Source organism: Siphateles boraxobius, unplaced genomic scaffold (genome assembly GCF_051911475.1).
Source record: "Siphateles boraxobius isolate OS27281-9 unplaced genomic scaffold, OSU_SipBor_1 65, whole genome shotgun sequence".
Taxonomy (NCBI): Eukaryota; Metazoa; Chordata; class Actinopteri; order Cypriniformes; family Leuciscidae; genus Siphateles; species Siphateles boraxobius.
This window is the reverse complement of record NW_027509192.1, coordinates 984,696-1,005,224: the sequence shown is the minus strand read 5'-3', so window position 1 is coordinate 1,005,224 and position 20,529 is coordinate 984,696. Positions and strand designations below refer to the sequence as shown.

The following is a 20,529-nucleotide window of genomic DNA, read 5'->3' as shown; positions in this document are numbered from 1 at the left end:
TCAGTCTTTGGCGCCTCCTAGTGAAAAGGAGTGACGTCAACGCAGCACGTGAACACAACGGAATGTAATACAGGATTTTGTGTAGGCTAGAGGTTATTAAAATGAATTCCAGCAAATTGTAAAAATAAGAACAAGTAAGCAAAGTCTTAAAAGTGTAACCAATAATTGTGTTTATTTGTCATTTTTTAATTATTTCATAAGACAGACTCAATCAATGTGGATAATATTTTTAATCGAAATGAGGCTGTAATTGTGTTTTGAGTTTCAAACCCCTTGACTGTTTGGACATAGACGTGAAAATGCATTATCCAAACTTAAACGGTTGTAAATCATGAAGGCTGTGGAATACAGACCTAATTTTGGTCTAATTTTAAAGAAAACACTCGAAAGTGTTAAAAATGGGGAAAAAATGAAAGTGTTATAGAAGTTTTATATTTAACTTTACTGTAAAAAAATGTTTACTGTACTAAACATTTTGTATTTTATAGAAATTTATATTTAAAAAAAAAATTTTCTCAAATTGCTAGGCCATAAAAGCAAAAGTCATATGTCTTAACCAAGTTGTGTTTCAAATTTGAAGTTGATATAAAAAAAAATTGAAGTTCCTATGATATCTTGTATAAGTGTAATACTCAAATCGCCACTGGGTGGCACCCACATTCCACATTCTATGATTTTTTTAATGCGTTCTCTAACAAATTAATACATTTTTGTCACAATATCATTTCACAAAACAGTCGCCAAAGGAAACGCTTTTTATGCGTTTTGGCCATTAATTTTTCATGACAACAGCGTTTTGGGGGCCTGAAAACGCAAACGTTTGAAAACGGGTTTCGAAGTGCAAGTTTCTCAAAACAATAGTGTTATCAAAAAATGTGAATTTGTGAAAACTGTAACACCATGCGCATGTGCACATGTTCAGTCTGTAGGCGCGTAGTATTCATTTACAAATTGACATCATCACCAAATACTGGCCTGGCAGCAGAATACAACATTTTTAATAGTTTTCCCTGATGCCTGTGGACGAAGATCGTTTTGACAACATTATCGTCTGTACACGAAAATCATAATTTTTAGCAAATCGTCATTGTATAAACGTACCCTAAATAATTTTTAGATCTTAAATTTTTATCTTAAAGGTAGGGTAGTTTTCGGAGAGGCTAGCAATAGCGAGTTAGCTTTGAAAGCATAAGATCCCACCCTCCATTCGGAGCGTCTCTAAAGCCACGCCTCCTCAAAACACGTGAATTTGTACAGCAGGGAGTAAATAAAAGCGTCACGAGAGACACGTTAAACTAACTCAAGTCTCAAAGCACATAACAATAACGAACATAAACAACTTAAAGAGCTCTGACCTGTACCACCTGACAGCTGCAGATTCAATTCATCATTGATAGTACTGACTATTGACGTAGGACAGTGTATCATTGCATTCGGGTCGAATATTTTTCTACGAACATTTTATGGTCCTTAACCTTCCACAGACGATATATACATATGTAGCCTATATATAAATACATTTAGACCACTTAACTTAGTGAACTTTGCTATCAGGATGTGAAGTGACGTTCAACCTGCATAACAAAAAAAAAAAATTGGAACAAATCGCCTACCCTGCCTTTAAAATATCTGCAGACAGTAACCACAGACACAAAACAAATTCACATGCAGATTTATGTATAAGCACAAACTAGAACAAACACACACTTCGTAATTTACTGGAAAGTATGATAAGACACATTAGTAAGTGAAGTGAAAGAACACACCTGCTGAAAGAGAGAGGGAAAATGTTAACACAACCCCGTTTTTTGTGTGAAATATATGATCAAATTTTTTTATTTTTTTTTGCAGGTTAGGGATGGTAGCTGTGTGGGGTTTTATTTTGCTACTAACTTATGTTAAATCTCAAACCACAGTGTCTGACAGTCGTCATTTGGTTATAGATTACTGAATGACATGGTCTCAATGACTCCAAATCAACAATAGCAGTACACAGCCAGAATAAGACATGCTGTAACTTCACATGCACACACTCCCATGTAAACACACACACACACATTCATTGTGGTGGACTAACAGGACAGGGTCACATGTGTGCGGCCACACATATACAGCTACGCTCACATTTAGACGAAGTGCATTAACACAGCCAGATGTTTCTTTGTCTCTGCAGCCTCAAGCTCTCTTTTTCTCGCCTGCGTCCTCCCAAACAATCCACGCAGTGTGTCGTGGGAAGAACGGGCGTGTTGTTCAGGTCAAACAGAGGAAAAAGGAGGGTGAGAGAAAGACAGAGAGAGAAAGATGCTCCAGCTGTGAGTAAAAACAACAAAACTGCATTTGATTGGGAGGGGGGTGTGATGGACACAGGGTCATTGTTTGTAAAGAGGTCGCGGATAAAGAGACGAGAGAAACAGATCACTCAGCTCATGCAGTGATAAATGATAGCGTTACACCTCATTCATTCACAATCCCTCAACCAACACAACACAACCGATGTGATGCTACAATATTTTTAAGATTAAACCATGAAAAAGATATATAAGAAGATAAATATGAAATGAAAGTGAAAGAAATATGATTACCATATTCATGTGCCATGATATTATCATCATAATATCAGTTGTTGTATGTGCACTTCATGAAAAGTATCTAAATGTGTAAATATAATATGTAAAATAGCTAAAAGCTGTACAAATTGTATGATCAATAAGTTATGACAACATATGTTTTTTACATAACTATAACTTATCAATATAAGCAATTTTCAACTTTTCTGTTAGATTCAACTAATTTTTAAAGTCAGTTTTATCTTATTTAAGTTGAAATGACTTAAACATCCAAGTTGATTGTACTTAAAAAATTTAAAGCAGCTTTAAAGTTTTTTTTACAGTGTATGGATGGTAATATCATGCTAGTGGTTACCATGGTACTAAATAATATATACACTTAAAAAAATGTATTTCAATATACAATGGTATTCTTGAAAGTAGCCTACTTTTGAGTAGTACCGTGTAAATGATAAATGAACTTCAGAATTTGAAAAATATAAGTAGCCTATACCTAAAATCACTCATTTACATATTGTAAACTCTGCAAAAACGGTCAGTAATGCCTATGTGATGCTATTATGTTTGTTTATGTGTCTGTTTAGTTAACTGTCTTTGTTAAAGGCCAACTGTATGCTGTCTCGTTTGTATTTTGGAGCTGTCTTTTGCAGTAGCCTACTTAAATCAATTGCAGAGGTTTATTTTAATAGAAAACCTGCCTCTGTAGTTGGCCCGAAAAGTCACTTTCACACGTAAAACAGCAAACTGCAATGGAAATCCTTGTTAAAACTATATTTTCAGGGGCATTTGGCTTAAGCGCTCGCCCTTGGAGCGCGCGCGCGCACAGCGCAAGACGAGCGAGAGCGCGCAGAGAAGGAAGTTGAGCGCGTACCACTGAAACTGGCCTGAAACTGGCTCGAGCGCAGGTTGGTGCGCGCAAAACCTGCTCACAGGATAATTTTTTATCGAATAAAAACACTTTCCATCTTCAAATGACCATTTTTTTTATTAAATAAGTCCGTTATGACGTGTCGCTGTAACAAATAAACGATATCATCTGGGGGAAAAACTGGAATATGCCTCCACCTGACATTCAAGGGTAGAATCTCAGAAAAAGGATTTTTTTTTTTTACTTACGAAAGGATCTGAAACTGTTTTTAAATAACATTCATTAATTATCTAGAGGATATTGATAGTGAATTCGTTCGAGTAAGTTCCGAGGCGTGTTGTTATATAAAGATAATTTAAGTTGCTGAGCAGGGATGATGAGAGTTTGAAGTGCACGCGACTCCCGCCGCTCCCGCGCGCCGGAGGATCGTCCGTTCACGTTCATGGAGTTTATAAGCGGGAGCCGCTAGAATGGATGGAGTGATTGATGAAACGGAGGCCTTACAGAGATTCTTCGAGGGTAAGACAGTTCATTGACCTGTTAATGTGACATTTCAAAAGTAGTTCAAAATGATGTTGCTTGTCAAATCACTATTTCTTCCCTAATACAGTGATGGATCCAGATGGTAATACCATGGTACTCTTATTTTATTTACACCATTACCATCACGTTTTTTCCCCCCAGGTAACATGAAAACTTACATGTCCGAGTCAACCTGACTGCATTAGTTAACGTTACACCAGTCAAAGTCATTTTAAGGGTCAGAGCAAATAATAATAATAAAAACATAGTATTGCCATTTTCAAGAACCTGCTATTGTCTATGTTCAACAAACCTTGATGATGTTTTATGTTACGTCATGCTTGCGATACCCTTCAAGTGATTCAGAAAAAAATCACTCTAGTTAGTGATGATGATTGTTGTTGAATGTTGATCTATTTCAAAGTAACATATTGTTTGTCATATTTCACTGATAATGTTTTTGACATGTTTCAGACATTATTGTCGTGTGATTTAGGAGGATTACATTTGTCAAGAGACATAAAAAGCCACCGATGAGCCATCCCAGGGAGGAATGTTTGGGAAGGGCAGAAAGGTGGAGTGGATTGAAGAGAGAGATGATGTACGGATTCAGGGAGCGAAGGATGAAATCCAGAGGAGAGAGGAGGAGGGGTTTGAGGAGAAACACTGGGAAGGACAGAGGAATGTGATAAATGGTGTGTTTGTAATGGTTAAGGCAGAGACAACGAGAATAAGAAAACTAAAGAGACAGATGGATTAATGTAGTAGATAGATAGTTGCGGCTGTTGAGCAAGAAAATAAGATGAAAACAAAAGAATGAATCAGATGTGATATCTTCTGATTTCTCCATGTCGTGCCATCGGTCAAAATTATGTTTTGCTGAAAGAAAATGAAAATTTTTTTGCATTGTTTTCATGACAGTTTAATACATATTAAGCGCAATTTCCAACGATAATGGAAAAAAAACCAACAACTCATCATTAATACAATGTAAGAAATTAAAAATATTATTTTAAAAGTAATATATATATATATCATGTTGTATTTGTCTGAGTTAAACATTAACATATTTTTATAGCAGTATTTTTTGTATTATTATTTTAAATTACAATTATGAGAATCAACTTTGCGAATAATGAGAATTACAAAAAATATATAGGTGCTTTGCAGTAATGAAAATTTGGGGAGAAATATGCTAAGCTGTCATGAAAACAGTGTAAAATCTGTGATGGTCCTAAAACTAAGATTTAATTTATAACTTCACATGTCATTTCTTACTTTTTTTCCTTTTCATTTTTGGGTAAAATGTGACCTGGATATATCTTTTTTTGGATATATTTTTTGTGTTATTCAGTCTTTTAGTGACATCACTGCAAAGTGTTGATTTATTTCCTTCTGCAGTTTTTCTTCACTCCTTTCTTATCGTAACCGTTTTTTTTTTCTTCAGAAAGCTTTTAACTTCATTTGTCCCCTCAGAGTGGTCATATTCGTTTTTCTGTCATTCTTGACAGATAAAAGCCGTAATTTTTTTACGGCTGGTTCTAAGCCGAACTATTTATTTTGGAGGGATTTTCCAACCATAATTTGTGGCACATCATTAGGCGTGAGTGCGTGTTCTCAGAGCAGGTGTAACGGTTTGTATATATGACAGTGTTTCACTGTAAACACTGTTGACTTCTTTGGGCTCTGGAGTTCATGGCCGTCAAGAACTGTTCTTTAACGAGAGTTTCACATGTTTACATTCTTCATTTGGGGAGTAAGGCAGAAAATGCTGGAGATGTTCTGACAGCCTTTTCCCCAGAGGCACACAAGTACTCAGAAATATCAGTTGAAGTTTTTCTATTATTTGACTTGACTGTGTGTATTGAATTGATGACTGGTTGTTGTTTTTGATTGTGCTCCACGTTCACAATTCCCAATGAATGCTCAGTGTGTTTGTTCTCTGTTTGTGTGTTTAGTGAAGCGGGGAGGGGGGTGTCTTAAATGAACATCCATTGTGGAGTACAGCAACACAAAGCACAAAAGAGGAGGCAGATTGAACTGTTTGTCTTATTTGACCCTCAGCTGTCCAAGAGGAAAATTGTATTGCTCAGATGTCGCTCTATCGAAATTCAAACAATGTAATAGAGTTTCACTCAAATATCAAGTTTGTCTTGGATGTTTCTCAGACAATTCCTAGGAAAAAACAGAAATTTCAGTTGTCATACAGTAAAAGGATAGCAGCTCAGATCTTTAAGTCTTAGAAGAATTCTATGAGATATGTTTATATTGAAATATTAAACTTTTGATTGAGGTTTAGGGTGTGTTCACACTTTGTATGTTTGTTTGGATTAAAACAAACTCTCGTGCGATTGCTCTGTTAGTGAATAAGTGTGAACGCTGCCATCTGAACCCTGGTGCTCAACAAACAAGCGGAGACGCTGAAAAGATGAGTCTCACTCCACTTCTAAACAAACTCTGGTGCGGTTCGATTGAAAAATATGAACACAACACGGACCAAAGACATGTGAACCAACCAAAAACAGGACATGATGTCACAAGATGTGACCCTAAAAAGAACAGAATGGATACCTGGACACCTGTTTTTCTCATTATAGTCGCGATGTTGCCCATCACAGTTCGGTACAGGCGTCAGAACCGCGTCTCCTCACAGCAGATCTGGGTTTGTGTGACGGAGGGATTCCTGACACTGTTTTGACTCGTTTACACATTTTATAAGCTCTTCACGAGTTGTCAGCTGGTCAAAAACGCATTTATCGCAGAACACAGCATTGTTTTGGATGTTCGTAAGTTCCGTCGCAAAATATACGTTATAAAAGCTGACCAGTTAGGTTGTGAACACATCCCTATGCCTTTAGGTTCGGTATCTAGGTTCAGTGTTAAAATGCCAATGTGAACGCTAAGCGGAACAGGACTAAATGTTTTTTTTTTTGTCTGGACCAAACGAACCAAGCAAACTGAACTACACGTGTGAACAAACCCTTTGATATCTTGGCAAATCTGAGCACAGTTTGTCTCACACTGTCTCACTTGTCTCAAGCTGGCGAATACATTTGAGAGGAATGGATTGACATTCACAAAGTAAACAAACAGCCCTGATAAACGTCTTCTGTGTTTTCATTATTCGCAAGGATGGCTCGACGATTGAAGGTGTTGAAAGGAACTCTGGGAAACGGTTAATGGCTTTTATTCCTTTGGTTCTGAGATGAGGAGAGGATATTTTTCTAAACATATCTAGCACCGAAACCCCTTGTGGCATAAGAACGCTCAGAAAGCGTTTTTAGGCTGATTGAGTGTAGCCATAAGCTGCTTATAGAGGGTACGCATGCCCCTCTCTAATGCACTGGATCATTCCTAGCATACCTACAAGACTGTTAAAAAACAGAATGAGGTGCGAGTAATGTTTCTTTCTCTCGCGCGTCTCTTTTTCGCTATCGCTGCCTCATTCCGACTCCATTAGTGTGACAGTGTGCAGACAGGGCGAGGGAGAGAGATAACAGACGCACACAGATGGATGCACATACACACACTCATACATGCTGTGGGTGGGGTGAGATAACGGCAGGGCACAGGTCATACACACAGACACACACACATGCCAACATGCACAAGCAGAAACACACATGTATCAGTTTTGGTACACTAGCACACATTAAGTACTCAGGCACTGTGTATTACAGAGCTGATTGGTCGAAAAACCAGCATAGGAGTTGATGTTTTGGACCGCAACCCATCCGTGAGCTCCATAACACGAAACTCACCCCTTTGCCACCCAAGGCGATGGCTGCCAGCAAAGTTTACTTTAAAGGTGCATGTTGTAATTTTTAGGAGGCTCTGTTGACAAAAAAGCAAAATCATATACATAACTATGTTTTCAGTGGTGTATAAAGACCTTACATACCGTTATATTTGTATTATCTTAGAATGAGCAGTTTCTGTCTACATACACCGCGGGTCCCCTTATATTGAAATGCACCGTCATGTTTCTACAGGAGCCCTAAACGGACAAACTCGTTTCGTCACTATGTTGTTATTCATGCAAAGAATTCATGCTAAAGTCAGTGAATAAAACACTGACACAGTGATGAACAAGTAACAATAATATTCGCAATAAAAAATTGTTTTTCTGAATAATTGAGCTGAACTGCTACTCTCTGCTGTCTCAGACGACATCTTTTCCTGTCGGCCACCGTAACTTCTGTTGGTTGCAATTCGCAACCTCATCGCTAGATGCCGCTAAATTTTACACAATGCACCTTTAAAGAGTTTTTTTTTCTACTTAAAAGGATCTAAAATTATTTGGGGAATTATGTCAACTTTAAAATTTACAATAACTTCGTTTCAGACATCCTTAATTTAAAGTCGACATGACATCAAATTTGACAATTCTAATTCTTGTTGGTTTTTTGTCTTCAATCAAAATAGCTTCCCCTCCCTCTTGTAGCAACATCTCTTCTCTTCTCTTCTCTGATGATGTGTTACTGGCACGAAGACGGGACTACCTGTCACTCACATGAGATCCACCAATAGCAAACCACAACCATCCAATCAATTCCCTTTGGACATAATCAAGCACCGCCCCACATTTTTTCCTCATTCGAGAAGCCGTTTCATAGCCTAGAAATCTAGACGCACCCTAGCGGCAGCAAAAATTATTTTGCAGCAAAGTGTGGTCTAGCAACTCTCCGTTGGCATTCGAGCTGGAAAAACCAAACTCTGGTCAGGCCAATCACATCGTGTATAGAGTTTGTGGGCGGGCTTAACATAATGACGGCAGAGTTGCGTGTGATTTCCATTAGGTGATTTCCCTGCTACTTGAAAACAAAGAAGATGCTGCTGGTGAACAGCGGTCTTTCGGATCGGCTTTGGCCGCGACTCTGGATGACTTGGAGTTAAGAGAACGTCACTTAAGTCATTCTTAAAAAAGGAAGATGTGTTCGGAGTTTTGACGACCGGATACGGCAAAAGTTTAATATATCAACTAGCTCTGCTGGTGGGACGCATGGGACTCACTCAGCCACAGCCGTCCGTTGCTCTGTTTGGTTGTAGCGCTGTCCTATTGCGTGCAGAGGGAATTTGAAAGACAACAGTTTATCCCGCCCCTCGGATTGAGGTATGCCAATTGGGAGTTCCCATACTTAACATCTTGATAGGTCTGGCTTGCCATGCTAGCCGTTTCACTCAGTTATGTCACAATCGGGAAGAAAAGACAATCGCAGGTTCTGTTTCATGGTAACTTCAAAGTTGAAATGTGTATTTTCTGCAGCTGTATCATCCAGAATGAAATTGCTGAAAAAATGAATGTTTTTTTCCAATTTATTGATAACATATACAAATAATCATTAAAATGTATTTAAATGATTTCACTATTATGTAATATTTAATGATTCAAAAGATAACCGATAGAAAAAAAAAGAAGACTCTTGTCTGGGAGTCAAATAACTAAATCTCATTTGTGATTTCTCTTTCCTGTGGGATGTTCTTAAAATATCAGTCTTGCACTTCTTGACTTTTGTGAGAATATTCAGGCAGGTTAGGTCACATTTAGCCCGATGTCAGCAAGTCATGGATCACTCTTGTGTGCGGGTACAGATGGTTCCCGGGGCTGATGTTTGATTGAGGGAATGGTTTGGCCGTTGCGCGTGGTCTCTCTCATGTAACAGTGTATTGCTGTCACTGGAATGCATTGTGTTTGAGCAGCCAGGCCTGTAACATTCACATGCCAGTTCCATTACAACAAACTAAAAATTACACACTTTCCCCATTTCAGGTGACCGTGATCCGATTCCCACATCCCTCGTTTTATTAGAACTCCAGTGTTTTATAGTTAAAGTAATTTTAGTACTTTTTTACATTTCTAGTTTTTTATCTAATATTTACATTTCTGTTTCTTTACTAAAAGTAATGAAAGTAACTTGCAGTTTAAGTGAGTCAGATGTTGATTCATTAACCTTACCTGATTCAGTTAGTTCATTCAGTAAAAGATTGATCAGATTGATTCAAACCAATAACCCCCGAGTTTGGCTGCGTCCGAAATTGTATACTCTCTTGAGTAGGTACTTATTTTGAATAAGTAATTACTCCACAATCGCTAAAAAAGTGATCATGTGACCTACCTACTTCACCTCCATTCACAAATCCTCTCCCGTGGCCTCATGGGATAGTAAAGTGTCCATCATATACGCACTTCAGAATCTCACCGGAAGTAATAGGCCATCCGGGTACTTTTTGCCTAAAGTACTGGGAATTCGGACATACAACTTTTGTAACATAGGCTACTGTTTTCCGCCTTAATGGTAGGGAAGGGAAGATTTCAGATGCAGCCGGTGTGATCTTTCTGAATGAATCAAAAGAATCAGTTCATAAGAGTCATTTGCTCATGAATCAGATTACACTGGTCATGATGTTGTTGTTTTTGTGTGGAGCTCTCAAGGACAACTCAATAGAAAAAAAAATATTGTCATCATTATATCCACACATATGGATACAATCTTATTTCTTTTTCCATGGCGCTGAGGTGCAGCTGCATAGATTCTGCCACTGACACCAGCACCAGTGTTGGGAAAGGTCACTTTCCACATGAACTAGTTCAAAGTTCAGTTCACAAATTTTAAAATGAACTAGTTCAGTTCATAGTTCATACTTTAAAATTTTGAACTAGTTCATAGTTCTTTTTATCCATATGTTGTTGCGAGCTATTTTTCAAAATTATTGCCACAGCCCATATAGAACCACAGACAGCAATTATTTTATCGGCAGGCAAAGTTTGAACAGAAATGTAAGATTTTTCCCATCCTCACTGACCTTGTCATAAAACTCATTAGACCCTTCCTTGATGCTTTTTGTTTAGATGACGCATGCGGCGGTGCGACACTGGTGGCTGGTGTTGCCAGATTGTTTTTTTTCCCGCTACATATTAAGGCCTGTTTACTTTGTGTTTTAGCCGGGTTAAAACTGGAAGGCTCTATAGAAATCTGGCACCCTATTGAACGAAGTTAAACTGAGAGAGCTTGCCGTTCAGACACCAGAATGAATGGTGTTCACAGAGTTCACAGAAACCTGAGTTCACAGTAACGTTCATCAGGCAGTAATACCGTTAGCCTAGGTTCAGTTCACGTTCGCCCAAAATATGAACGAGTTCATGAACTATCGTTCAATGAACGCGTTCAGGCACAACACTGACCAGCACTCATAACATATGCAGATCTTTTCATTTGTTGAAAATGGGACATTTAAACTCTGATCTGATCGGACCACACCAGATAATCTGGCTAGTGGCATGTTAGTGGGGATTAAACTGGGGCACTGGGGTTAAAATTGGGCCGAGATGTTGACAATATTGATGCATGTGGGACTGCTAATGTGTTACACCCCTCCAAAAATGTAGCATTCTTTGAATTCCTTATTGTTACCCGACTTTTGCATGTTTCCTTCCTCTGCTGACAGTATGAATGCATTCACTGCTCTTTACCTCTCTCTCTCGATCTCTCTCGGGTGTTCGTGAAGTGTAGGTAAGCAGCTCAGGTCGGCCGGTGCATTCAGTGCTGGTGGGCGACTAGAACTGTGTGTGGTGGCCTGGTACAGCTCTGTCTCATGACTGAGACCTAATCCTGCATTACAACATAGACACACACAGACACACACACAGACACACACATTCACGTAACCCTGTACCCACCAGCTGAGCTCCGAGATGGAAAGGTGTATGTTGTTCGGAAGGATATGAGAGACGTACTGGGTCATATACACACATCTTCAGTTTTGTAGGTTGTGTCTATCCTAAAGCAAAATGCTGTGGCTTCGAGCAGGTACCGTCTCTCTTTCTCTCTCTTCATCCTATCTGTGTCTCTCACACCCTCTTTATCTTTATAGTAGACTTCTCTTGTCTTTTCTTATTACCCGTATTCACATTGCCAGACCTCATGCATTTGTTCAGTAACCTATACAGAGTATATGAGTGTGTGTGCATGTGTGGTATATATAAATGTGTGTATTTCTGTGTGAACAAATGGAAATCAATGGAAATTATGTTCTGTATTCATACAGAGAAGATTATTAGTGTTGTTTGCTAAATGAACAAACTCCTAATCCGTTAGCATGTAACTTGCTCTTCATTATTTGTACGACATGAATGATTGCTGTTACTTTTCTGAGTTTTTTGACCAACAGACTTAAGATGTTTCGAAGGAGGAACTCAAACCATTTAATATCATAGAGATTTGGGGGTGGGATCCTTTAAGCCAGTGAGTAGCCACCTAGCAATGGTTAAAAAGACTAAAAACTCAGTAGCAACCACCTTAGCATCATGTCGGCGGTTGGCCTACAAATTGACATCATGGTTTAACAGCTTGATTGCTGAAACACTCCAGTAAAATGTCTAATAAAAACCTTATTTTTGTTAGATTCACAATATCTATGTGTGTTTTGTCGGGTACTGATTGCGATTTTACAGTTCTCTCATCGCATCAATGATTGTTTAACTAAGACAAATGTTTTCCTCTCTAACTGTGTGGATACTCAAATGAATGGTGTATTGATCACGGTGATGCTGTGTGTGTTTTTGTCTTTCTAAGGAGCCCAGAGGATTCTGGGTAGTGTTTACCATTTGATAATATTGTGGACTTCGCTCTATCATACTTTACTCTGGTGTGAATTAGAGCTTAATGATTAACATGCATAAGAACGTGCATACAATGATCGGTTTCACATAGAAAATAATGGGGAGATGTAGAGGAACAGGGCATATGTATGTGTATGTTGCAGAGGGAGGTAAAGACAGATAGAGGGAGAGAGATATAAATGGAGACAGGGAGGATGGGATGTATGACATTTTGTTGACTGTGATTAATGAGCTCTCGAGGGAGAGTTTCTGATTTGGCCCTTTCAGTGATGGCAAATGTTCAGAATCATCAGTTCTTCATGCTAAATACTTCTTGATCAGCCAATATATATATATATATACTTATCTAGATCAGTTTAGCATTTTGAGTTGATTTAGTGGTGTTTACAAGATTTAAAACAAGCATACACTGAACAAATCTCAACACATATTCAGCATTATTGAGTGAGGAAAACATTTGTAAGCTTGTGATTTTAATTCAAGGTGACGATTATTTCACAGTGTAACGGAAAATAATGTCTACCAAGACGACATGTTTTTGGTAATCTTCACAGAGCATGTGCACACATACACATACAAACGTTCGATATGGCTCACACTTTCGAACATCATAAATGTCCTAAAACATTTTAAAAAAAACAGTACAAAGCAAGTGTTTCTCTGTGTTCGTTAAAATCATCTCATTCTCTCTTTTTCAACATCGCTCTCTCCCTCTTCTCCCCCACTCTCGTTCCCGTCAGTCAATCCCGCAGCCGTTATCAGCTCTGGTCTGGCAGATTTACAGCAGGAGGATGGAAACATCTGGATCTTATTTAGTAAAATCATCCCTCTCCGTTCCTATTTGCCCTGCTGGCACACTCATAAAACTGTCCGAGCGGAGAGCCCAATCGCAGCGCCTCGAAACTTTACATCAGTGTTGTTTTTTACCCTACAGATCAGCAGTTTCATTACTCAGTATAGATTTTGGTTCTATTTTGTAAAGCACATTTGAGATTACTCAAGTGGTTTATGATAATTGATTGCTTTGACTCCTGGTCTACTCACATCTACAGAAATGATCCATGAGGTGTCCCTCAGGTGTCAAACCTGTCCATGATGTTCTTGGTCACAATGAAAAGTTGTTGGAAACCGCTTTGGGATATTTTGCGAGTCAGGATTGTGTTGGTTTTAAGTGTGATGTTCTGTTTGGGTCAGGACATCCACGGAGGCGAGATGTGATCCCTCTCAGGCTGTGGGAGGCTGATGGACCAGAGAGTTTTCCCAACACTAACACACGAATTCTTCACATTCCGGCTTCGTTAGTGGCCTAATCTATCAAAGAAAGAGAGAGAGAGAGAGAGATCAGGGGTTTAGTGGGGGACTCTTCATAGCTCGACTATATCTCCACCTGACCCCTCATTCTCTCCATCCTTTGCTGCCTTAACTTGCTTTCTTTGTGTAATTCTGTTTCACGAGTTCACACTTACATACAGTTAGAGGCAGTAAAGTTTAATGCATATTTGGCGTGCTGTTCGACCCGAACCCAGAGTACTGGACTGAATACATGAACTTTATTTTTTAACATCAAGATTTTAGGTTATAATTTATATGATTGTATAAGGGAAAGCATATATATTATGTGGTGTAACTTGTCACCGTTTCTTTTAGTTACATTTATTTGTTATTTTTTCTGGCTGACTTGAGAAAAGGAATTACAACTTTATTTATTTGTTTGTTTGTTTGTTTGTTGTTATTATTTGAATTTTTTATTTTTTATAATTTATATTGGCCCTAAGGAAGAAAAACAATTTATTTTATGTATTTGCAAGTTATTTATTCTTTTTTTACATTTAAATAAATTTTAAAAAAGATATTTTAAGTTAAATATCATTTGTATGGGTTCATATTCATAATGATGAATATTATGATATATGATTAATTTTAAATTTTTTAACCCAAGAACATGCACTTACTTTTTTGATGAAATAACACTGGTAAATTGCATTTGAGAAACAGATTGTGCAAGAAAAGATGCTTTATTTGGCTTAAGTGAGCAGGGTCAGTCGGCCTGGGTCAGGGTGATGTTTTGCAGGTGTTGCAAACAGAGTGATTGCAGACAGGTCATGTGGTGCAGATTTGGAGAGATTTGGTAAAGAAGTGCAGAAGGGGGGCAGATGAGAGCGGCAAGGATTGGAAAAGAGAGAAAAGCTACTTTGTGGATGAGGAATTAAAGAAAATGATTTTCTTTGAAAGTGACCCTCTAGGCTTTTTACAGCTCATGTTGTGTCTATAACCTGCAAGACATTTATGTTTTCATTGACCTCATCTGTGATCCCCAGTTTGAACATATGTCATCAATCTGGGTATTAAACAAGCAAACAAATGATCAGAAGTGTTGCAACAAGCCACATGAATCATGATACCGTCAGAATAAGAGATGTTGTGAAACTGTTATTTTATCACTGTAGAAACGGTGCGTAGGAACACGATACTCATCCTCCTCTCTCACTCTCTTCTACCTTTTTCTGTCTGTCGCTCCCTCTATTTCCCTTGCAGGTCATGATATTAACAGCTCTTTGGAGCCAACAAACATTGACACCAGTATCCTGGAGGAATACATCAGCAAAGAGGACGACAGCACTGACATGTAAGAGACATGAGTGTCTATGTGTAACCTGGAGACTGTCACTTTTGCTAGTTTAACGACAGGAAAAATGGTCGGTGCGCATGGTCTAAAAGGGTCGTCTCTATTCTCTTAATGAGTAATGGATGTGTTTTGGGCATAACGTGAACCAACCAGAGTCTCATCTCCCATTCCTTTTTAAAAGCCAGTTGCGCTCGTGCCATGACTGAAAGACTGAACGCGTCCAGAGAGGAACCGGATCTGCTCGTGCGCGAGGTTAAAGCGCTAGCAGACCATCTACGGGACAAGCCGGATTCACCATATTATTATGTACACAATATTATTCTTTTACATTTGAATCCTTTTATTTTTAATACGTGGCATGTTTGTGTGCTGCTGCACGTCCCTGTGTGTGTAATAAGCAGAGTGTATGTGCGTTGTGCACCCGCCTATAGGCACACATTACTAACGCGCTCTTGAAATAACAAAAAATAAATAAATTGCGCCATTGACTTTAGACCAGGTTTCAGTTGGGTTATTTCAGTTGCCTAAAAATAGCCACACGCCATCAATACGTCTGAACACACCTCGTTTCAGACCAGCAGCCCATGGGCGCACACATGGGCGCAAATACATTTGCTATTTAAATAATGTGGCGCAGGACATGAAAATGATAACTGCGTTGGGCTGAAACTAGCAAAACACACTTGCGTCGCAGCGGGTGTATGATAGGGCCCCAAATTTGTTATGATGATGTGGTTATTTTGATAATAATGAGTCATATTGGCCATCAGCTGGTGATTTGGGTTTTCTTCCTCTAGTTGTTTCACAGAGGTCCACAGCGCCCCAGGACCCCAGTATCTCTCGCCCCAGGCCGGGGCATCCTCTTCAGGGGGGTTAGGGTGTGGCGTCAGCCCCCCCATCCCCCTGCGCCAGGGCACCGTCCCGTCTCTGTCCCAGTCCTGCCAGAACCCCTATCCACCTCCACCACCGCTGGGCCACCTCAGACACAACTACCCCTGCCCGGGGCAACAGCAGAGCCAGACACCCCAACAGCCACACGTCAAGCCGGACCACCACGGACAGTACGCACCCGGGTAAGAGAAAGACAGAACAGAGAGGAGCAAAAATGACATAAATATGACCAGTGGTGGGTGGACAAAGTACACAAATCAAGTGCTCTAGTAAAAGTACACATACCCTAATAAAATATTACTCCTGTTAATAGTTTTAAAGGAATAACTCCCTTAAAAATGAAAAATCTGTCATCATTTACTACTTGTTTCAAACCTGTATGAATTTCGTTCTTCTGCTGAACACACAGGAAGATATTTTGAAGAATGTTGTTAACCAGACAGTTGATGGACCCCATTGACTTCCATAGTAGGGGAAAAAATACTATGGGAGTCAATGGGGTCCATCAACTGTCTGGTTACCGACACTTTTGTGCTCAGCAGAAGAAAGAAATTCATACAGGTTTGAAACAACTTGAGGCCAAGTAAATGAGGACAGAATTTAAATTTTTAAGTGAGTTATTCCTTTAAGTACTCCTTTCCGACTTTACTTGAGTAAAAGTACAAAAGTACTTGATTTTTACTTAAGTGTACTTGGGTATTAAAAGTAAAAAGTACGGATCAATGTATGTTTATTTTGTATATACTTTACATTGATTTTATATTATATATTTTATAGAATCCTATTGCTCAAAATTTTAATTATGAATTATTATGAAGTGTCAGTTGCTAGCACTAGTCAGTATTAGTATTAGTGAACAGATACATAATATGAAATGTGTATTGACAAACAATAAAAACACGTCACATTTTATTTATACACATAACATTTTAAAAAGAACGCTATGCAAACATACTATTTTTATATCATTTGAAACTGTGTGGAAGAATCCAAATGCAACAAATTGCGTTATTTTAATGTTATGTTGTGCAGGTTTTTTTTTGTTTTGTTTTTTTACCGTTGAGATTGTGCTCACAGCTCACACTTTTACAGCATATTTAGTTTACAAACAACTGAAAGTGTTAAAGTGAAATAAATCCTGAAATATCATGTTTAATAATAAATCCTAAAATTCGGCATTTGTAACTTACGTTTAGCGACATCAGTCGCTCGCACACTCAAACTCTGAAAATCTTCCAGTTCTTGGCTCATTTTGAGTCAGACTTGTGAATTAACTGGAGACTCGCTCTGAACGATTCATTGAATCAGTGAGTTGTTGACTCGAGAACAGTCCAATTCGCAAATGAATCGTTCGGTGCGATTTGCCAACTGATATAACCGGTTCATTGAAAAGAATCAGCTCGTTCACAAATCGGACACTGCTATTGCGTCTCCGAGCACCTGACGATTTCTTTTATGAAATGTAGTAGAGTAAAAAATTACGATATTATGCTATGGAATGTATTGAAGTAAAAGTAAAAGTTTCTCAACATAAAAATACTACAATTACTTGAAAAATGTACTTAAGTAAAGTAACTAAGTAAAAATACTTTGTTGCTGTCAACCACTGAATATGACAAATATTAATTTAACAAAGTGATTTGTATGTAAAGGTACAATTTTTACTAAAAACGTCCAGTCCTAAATCTGCATCAGGTACACTTACCTAGTATACTTAGTTTCTTACTAAAGGCTGAGTAAGAGAGACGTAGGAGTGAACTGGGAATAAGCGCTGAGACATTAGATGAATGGGTCAGGCCTGATATCCTGTGAGGAATTGTGCAATCAGTAAAGCTCTTTTATAATGTTGCCCAAAAGGAGGCAGCAGTTATGTCGTTAGTGAGCTTTTTGATGGGTTTCCAATTAAAACAAGAACTGATTCACTACAGTGCTTGAATGTTTAGTGGTGCATGCAATGCTAAGGCATCACTTTTAATTGCTCAACTTCAGCGTGTGTATCGTCCTGCCCCTGTTTGAATGATTCCTCAAATCGTGTGTCTTGTGGAGAGGTGTGCTGTTATACTGCTAGTGATCAGATGCACCATTTTCACTTGCTGGACTATAAAACAGGTGAAAAAAATCCCACAGACATGCATTAAAGAGGGTTTTTCACGCAAAACAAGAAGAAAAAAAAGGTGCAACCTCCCAAAAGCTGACTCACTCATGTTGTTGTGTATTTAATGTGTTTAATGTACATAAATTGTATTTAATGTTATTATTTTTGCAGAACGCTACCCGAGTCCCCTCCAGACTCCAGCTCAGAGCCGTATTCACCCCAGCAAGCCAACGGTAAGTTCAATCCACCTGAATGATTTAATGTTAATCGAACCATTTCAGTGCAGGGAGATGCAGCAGTGTTAAATGATCAAGATTGCAAGTTATTAAAGGTTCAAAAAACATTAACAGAAAGTTGTTTAGTTATTCTTTTAGTTTTCGAATATAATGTCGATAAATGTGGACACAAAAACAGTTATTTAACACAGCTAACTGCTGGATTTTGTTGGGTGCTGAATAAGAACTTGCTTTTTAAGGAAATATAAAAAATGTATTGTCCGCTTTTTATTTTTCCATCCCAGATTCGCACATGCTCAGGACAATGACGCCCGAAAACATGTGTCACATGACCAGTCCTCCACCTCTCCCCACACACCCCCTCTATCCCAGCATGCACCGGGACATGTATCTTAAGCCAGAGCCCATGATCTCGCAGTATCCGATTGGTCCAAGCAGCGGCGGGGGCGGAGACATTCAACAGAGTCAGATGCTACATCAACTCCTGCAACATCCACAAGGACAAGAGTAAGAAAGAGAGAATCTGAGGAACATTTTATCACTCAGACATTGATCTTTTATAGATCAGGGGACTTAAAGGGTTAGTTCACCCAAAAATGAAAATTATGTCATTAATGACTCACCCTCATGTCGTTCCAAGGCCGTAAGACCTCCGTTCATCTTTAGAACACAGTTTAAGATATTTTAGATTCAGTCCGAGAGTTTTCTGTACCTCCATTGAAAATCTATGTGCGGTATACTGTCCTTGTCCAGAAAGGCAATAAACACATCATCAAAGTAGTCCATGTGACCTCAGGGGGTTAGTTAGAATTTTTTGAAGCATCGAAAATACATTTTGTTCCAAAAATAACAAAAACGATGACTTTATTCAGCATTGTATTCTCTTCCGGTTCTGTTATCAATCCGCGTTCACGATGCCAGTGACGCTGCTGACGTAAGACGCTGCTGACGTAAGACGAGCTGACGTGTATCTGGTGCGTCCGTGTATTCGGGTTCAAATAAATATTTCTGGTTAAAAAAAAAATGCAAGTCTTCCCCTGTGTCGAAATCCTTAGACATGTTTGCAAAGATTGTTTTGTTTACAGGGTGCGTCTCGCTCAGACTGTAAACGAAGCTCGGGTGCACCAGATAACACGTCAGCTCGTCCTACGTCAGCGGACTCATGAACGCGGATTGACAACAAAACCGGAAGAGAATACAATGCTGAATAAAGTCGTAGTTTTTGTTATTTTTGGAACAAAATGTATTTTCGAGGCTTCAAAAAAATTCTAACTAACCCACTGATGTCACATGGACTACTTTGATGATGTGTTTATTGCCTTTCTGGACAAGGACAGTATACCGCACATAGATTTTCAATGGAGGGACAAAAAGCTCTCGGACTGAATCTACAATATCTTAAACTGTGTTCTGAAGATGAACGGAGGTCTTACGGGCTTGGAGCGACATGAGGGTGAGTCATTAATGACATAATTGTCATTTTTGGGTGAACTAACCCTTTAAATGAGTATGACCGAAATTATTTACCTGAAGGACCCTCTTTTAAGAAATGTAACATTTTAATACATTTTAAATATATTATTTTACAACAATTCAGCGTGATGATATTCCAAGTTATTGAAATTAATAAAAACAAAAAAAAATTATTTTATTTCACATTCTGAAAAACAGATTTAACACATACTGTTACAATCTCTAAAATAATTTTAATCTTGATTTATGTCTTTTTTAGCATTTTAATTTAGATTTAGATTATTTCAACAAATTAACGTAAATATGCTTTTAAGTCATTAGTGAGCCCCAGCCAGCTAGTTTTATTTTCTTTCTTTCTTTATTTTTTTCAGTAGTGTCACGTTCAGTGTTTTTTTTTTTTTTGCATTTTAATTTAGATTAATTTATAGTTACATTATTTAAATGTAATAATTATAATTTATTAATTTAAATACTTTTAAGTCATCCCGCGGCCCACTTGAAATGTTGCTGAGGCCCCTTAGGTAGAGATGCACCAGCAGTGTCACCAGTAGCTGCTTTCCTGTGGCTCAAACAGTAGAGTATTGGCGCTTGCAACGCCATACTCATGGGTTCGATTTCCAGGGAAAGCAAG

The 20,529-nt window shown here is 38.4% G+C and overlaps 1 protein-coding gene across 12 annotated transcripts in view; it reads left to right on the top strand.

Moving 5' to 3' along the window:
• Window positions 1–3,418: 3,418 nt before the first annotated feature.
• Window positions 3,419–20,529, top strand: part of myrf (myelin regulatory factor) — a 34,451-nt gene continuing 17,340 nt past the window's right edge. For 5 of the 12 annotated variants that reach the window (XM_077210079.1, XM_077210087.1, XM_077210085.1 and 2 more), the window contains exons 1-5: window positions 3,799–3,954; window positions 15,113–15,203; window positions 16,001–16,276; window positions 18,361–18,422; window positions 18,710–18,932. In XM_077210079.1, the coding sequence (XP_077066194.1) occupies window positions 3,906–3,954; window positions 15,113–15,203; window positions 16,001–16,276; window positions 18,361–18,422; window positions 18,710–18,932 (701 nt within the window). In that variant the 5' untranslated portion in view covers window positions 3,799–3,905. Of the gene's footprint in view, window positions 3,955–15,112; window positions 15,204–16,000; window positions 16,277–18,360; window positions 18,423–18,709; window positions 18,933–20,529 lie in introns of all 12 variants that reach the window. The other 7 variants (XR_013196593.1, XM_077210088.1, XM_077210084.1 and 4 more) reach the window with 5 other exon arrangements.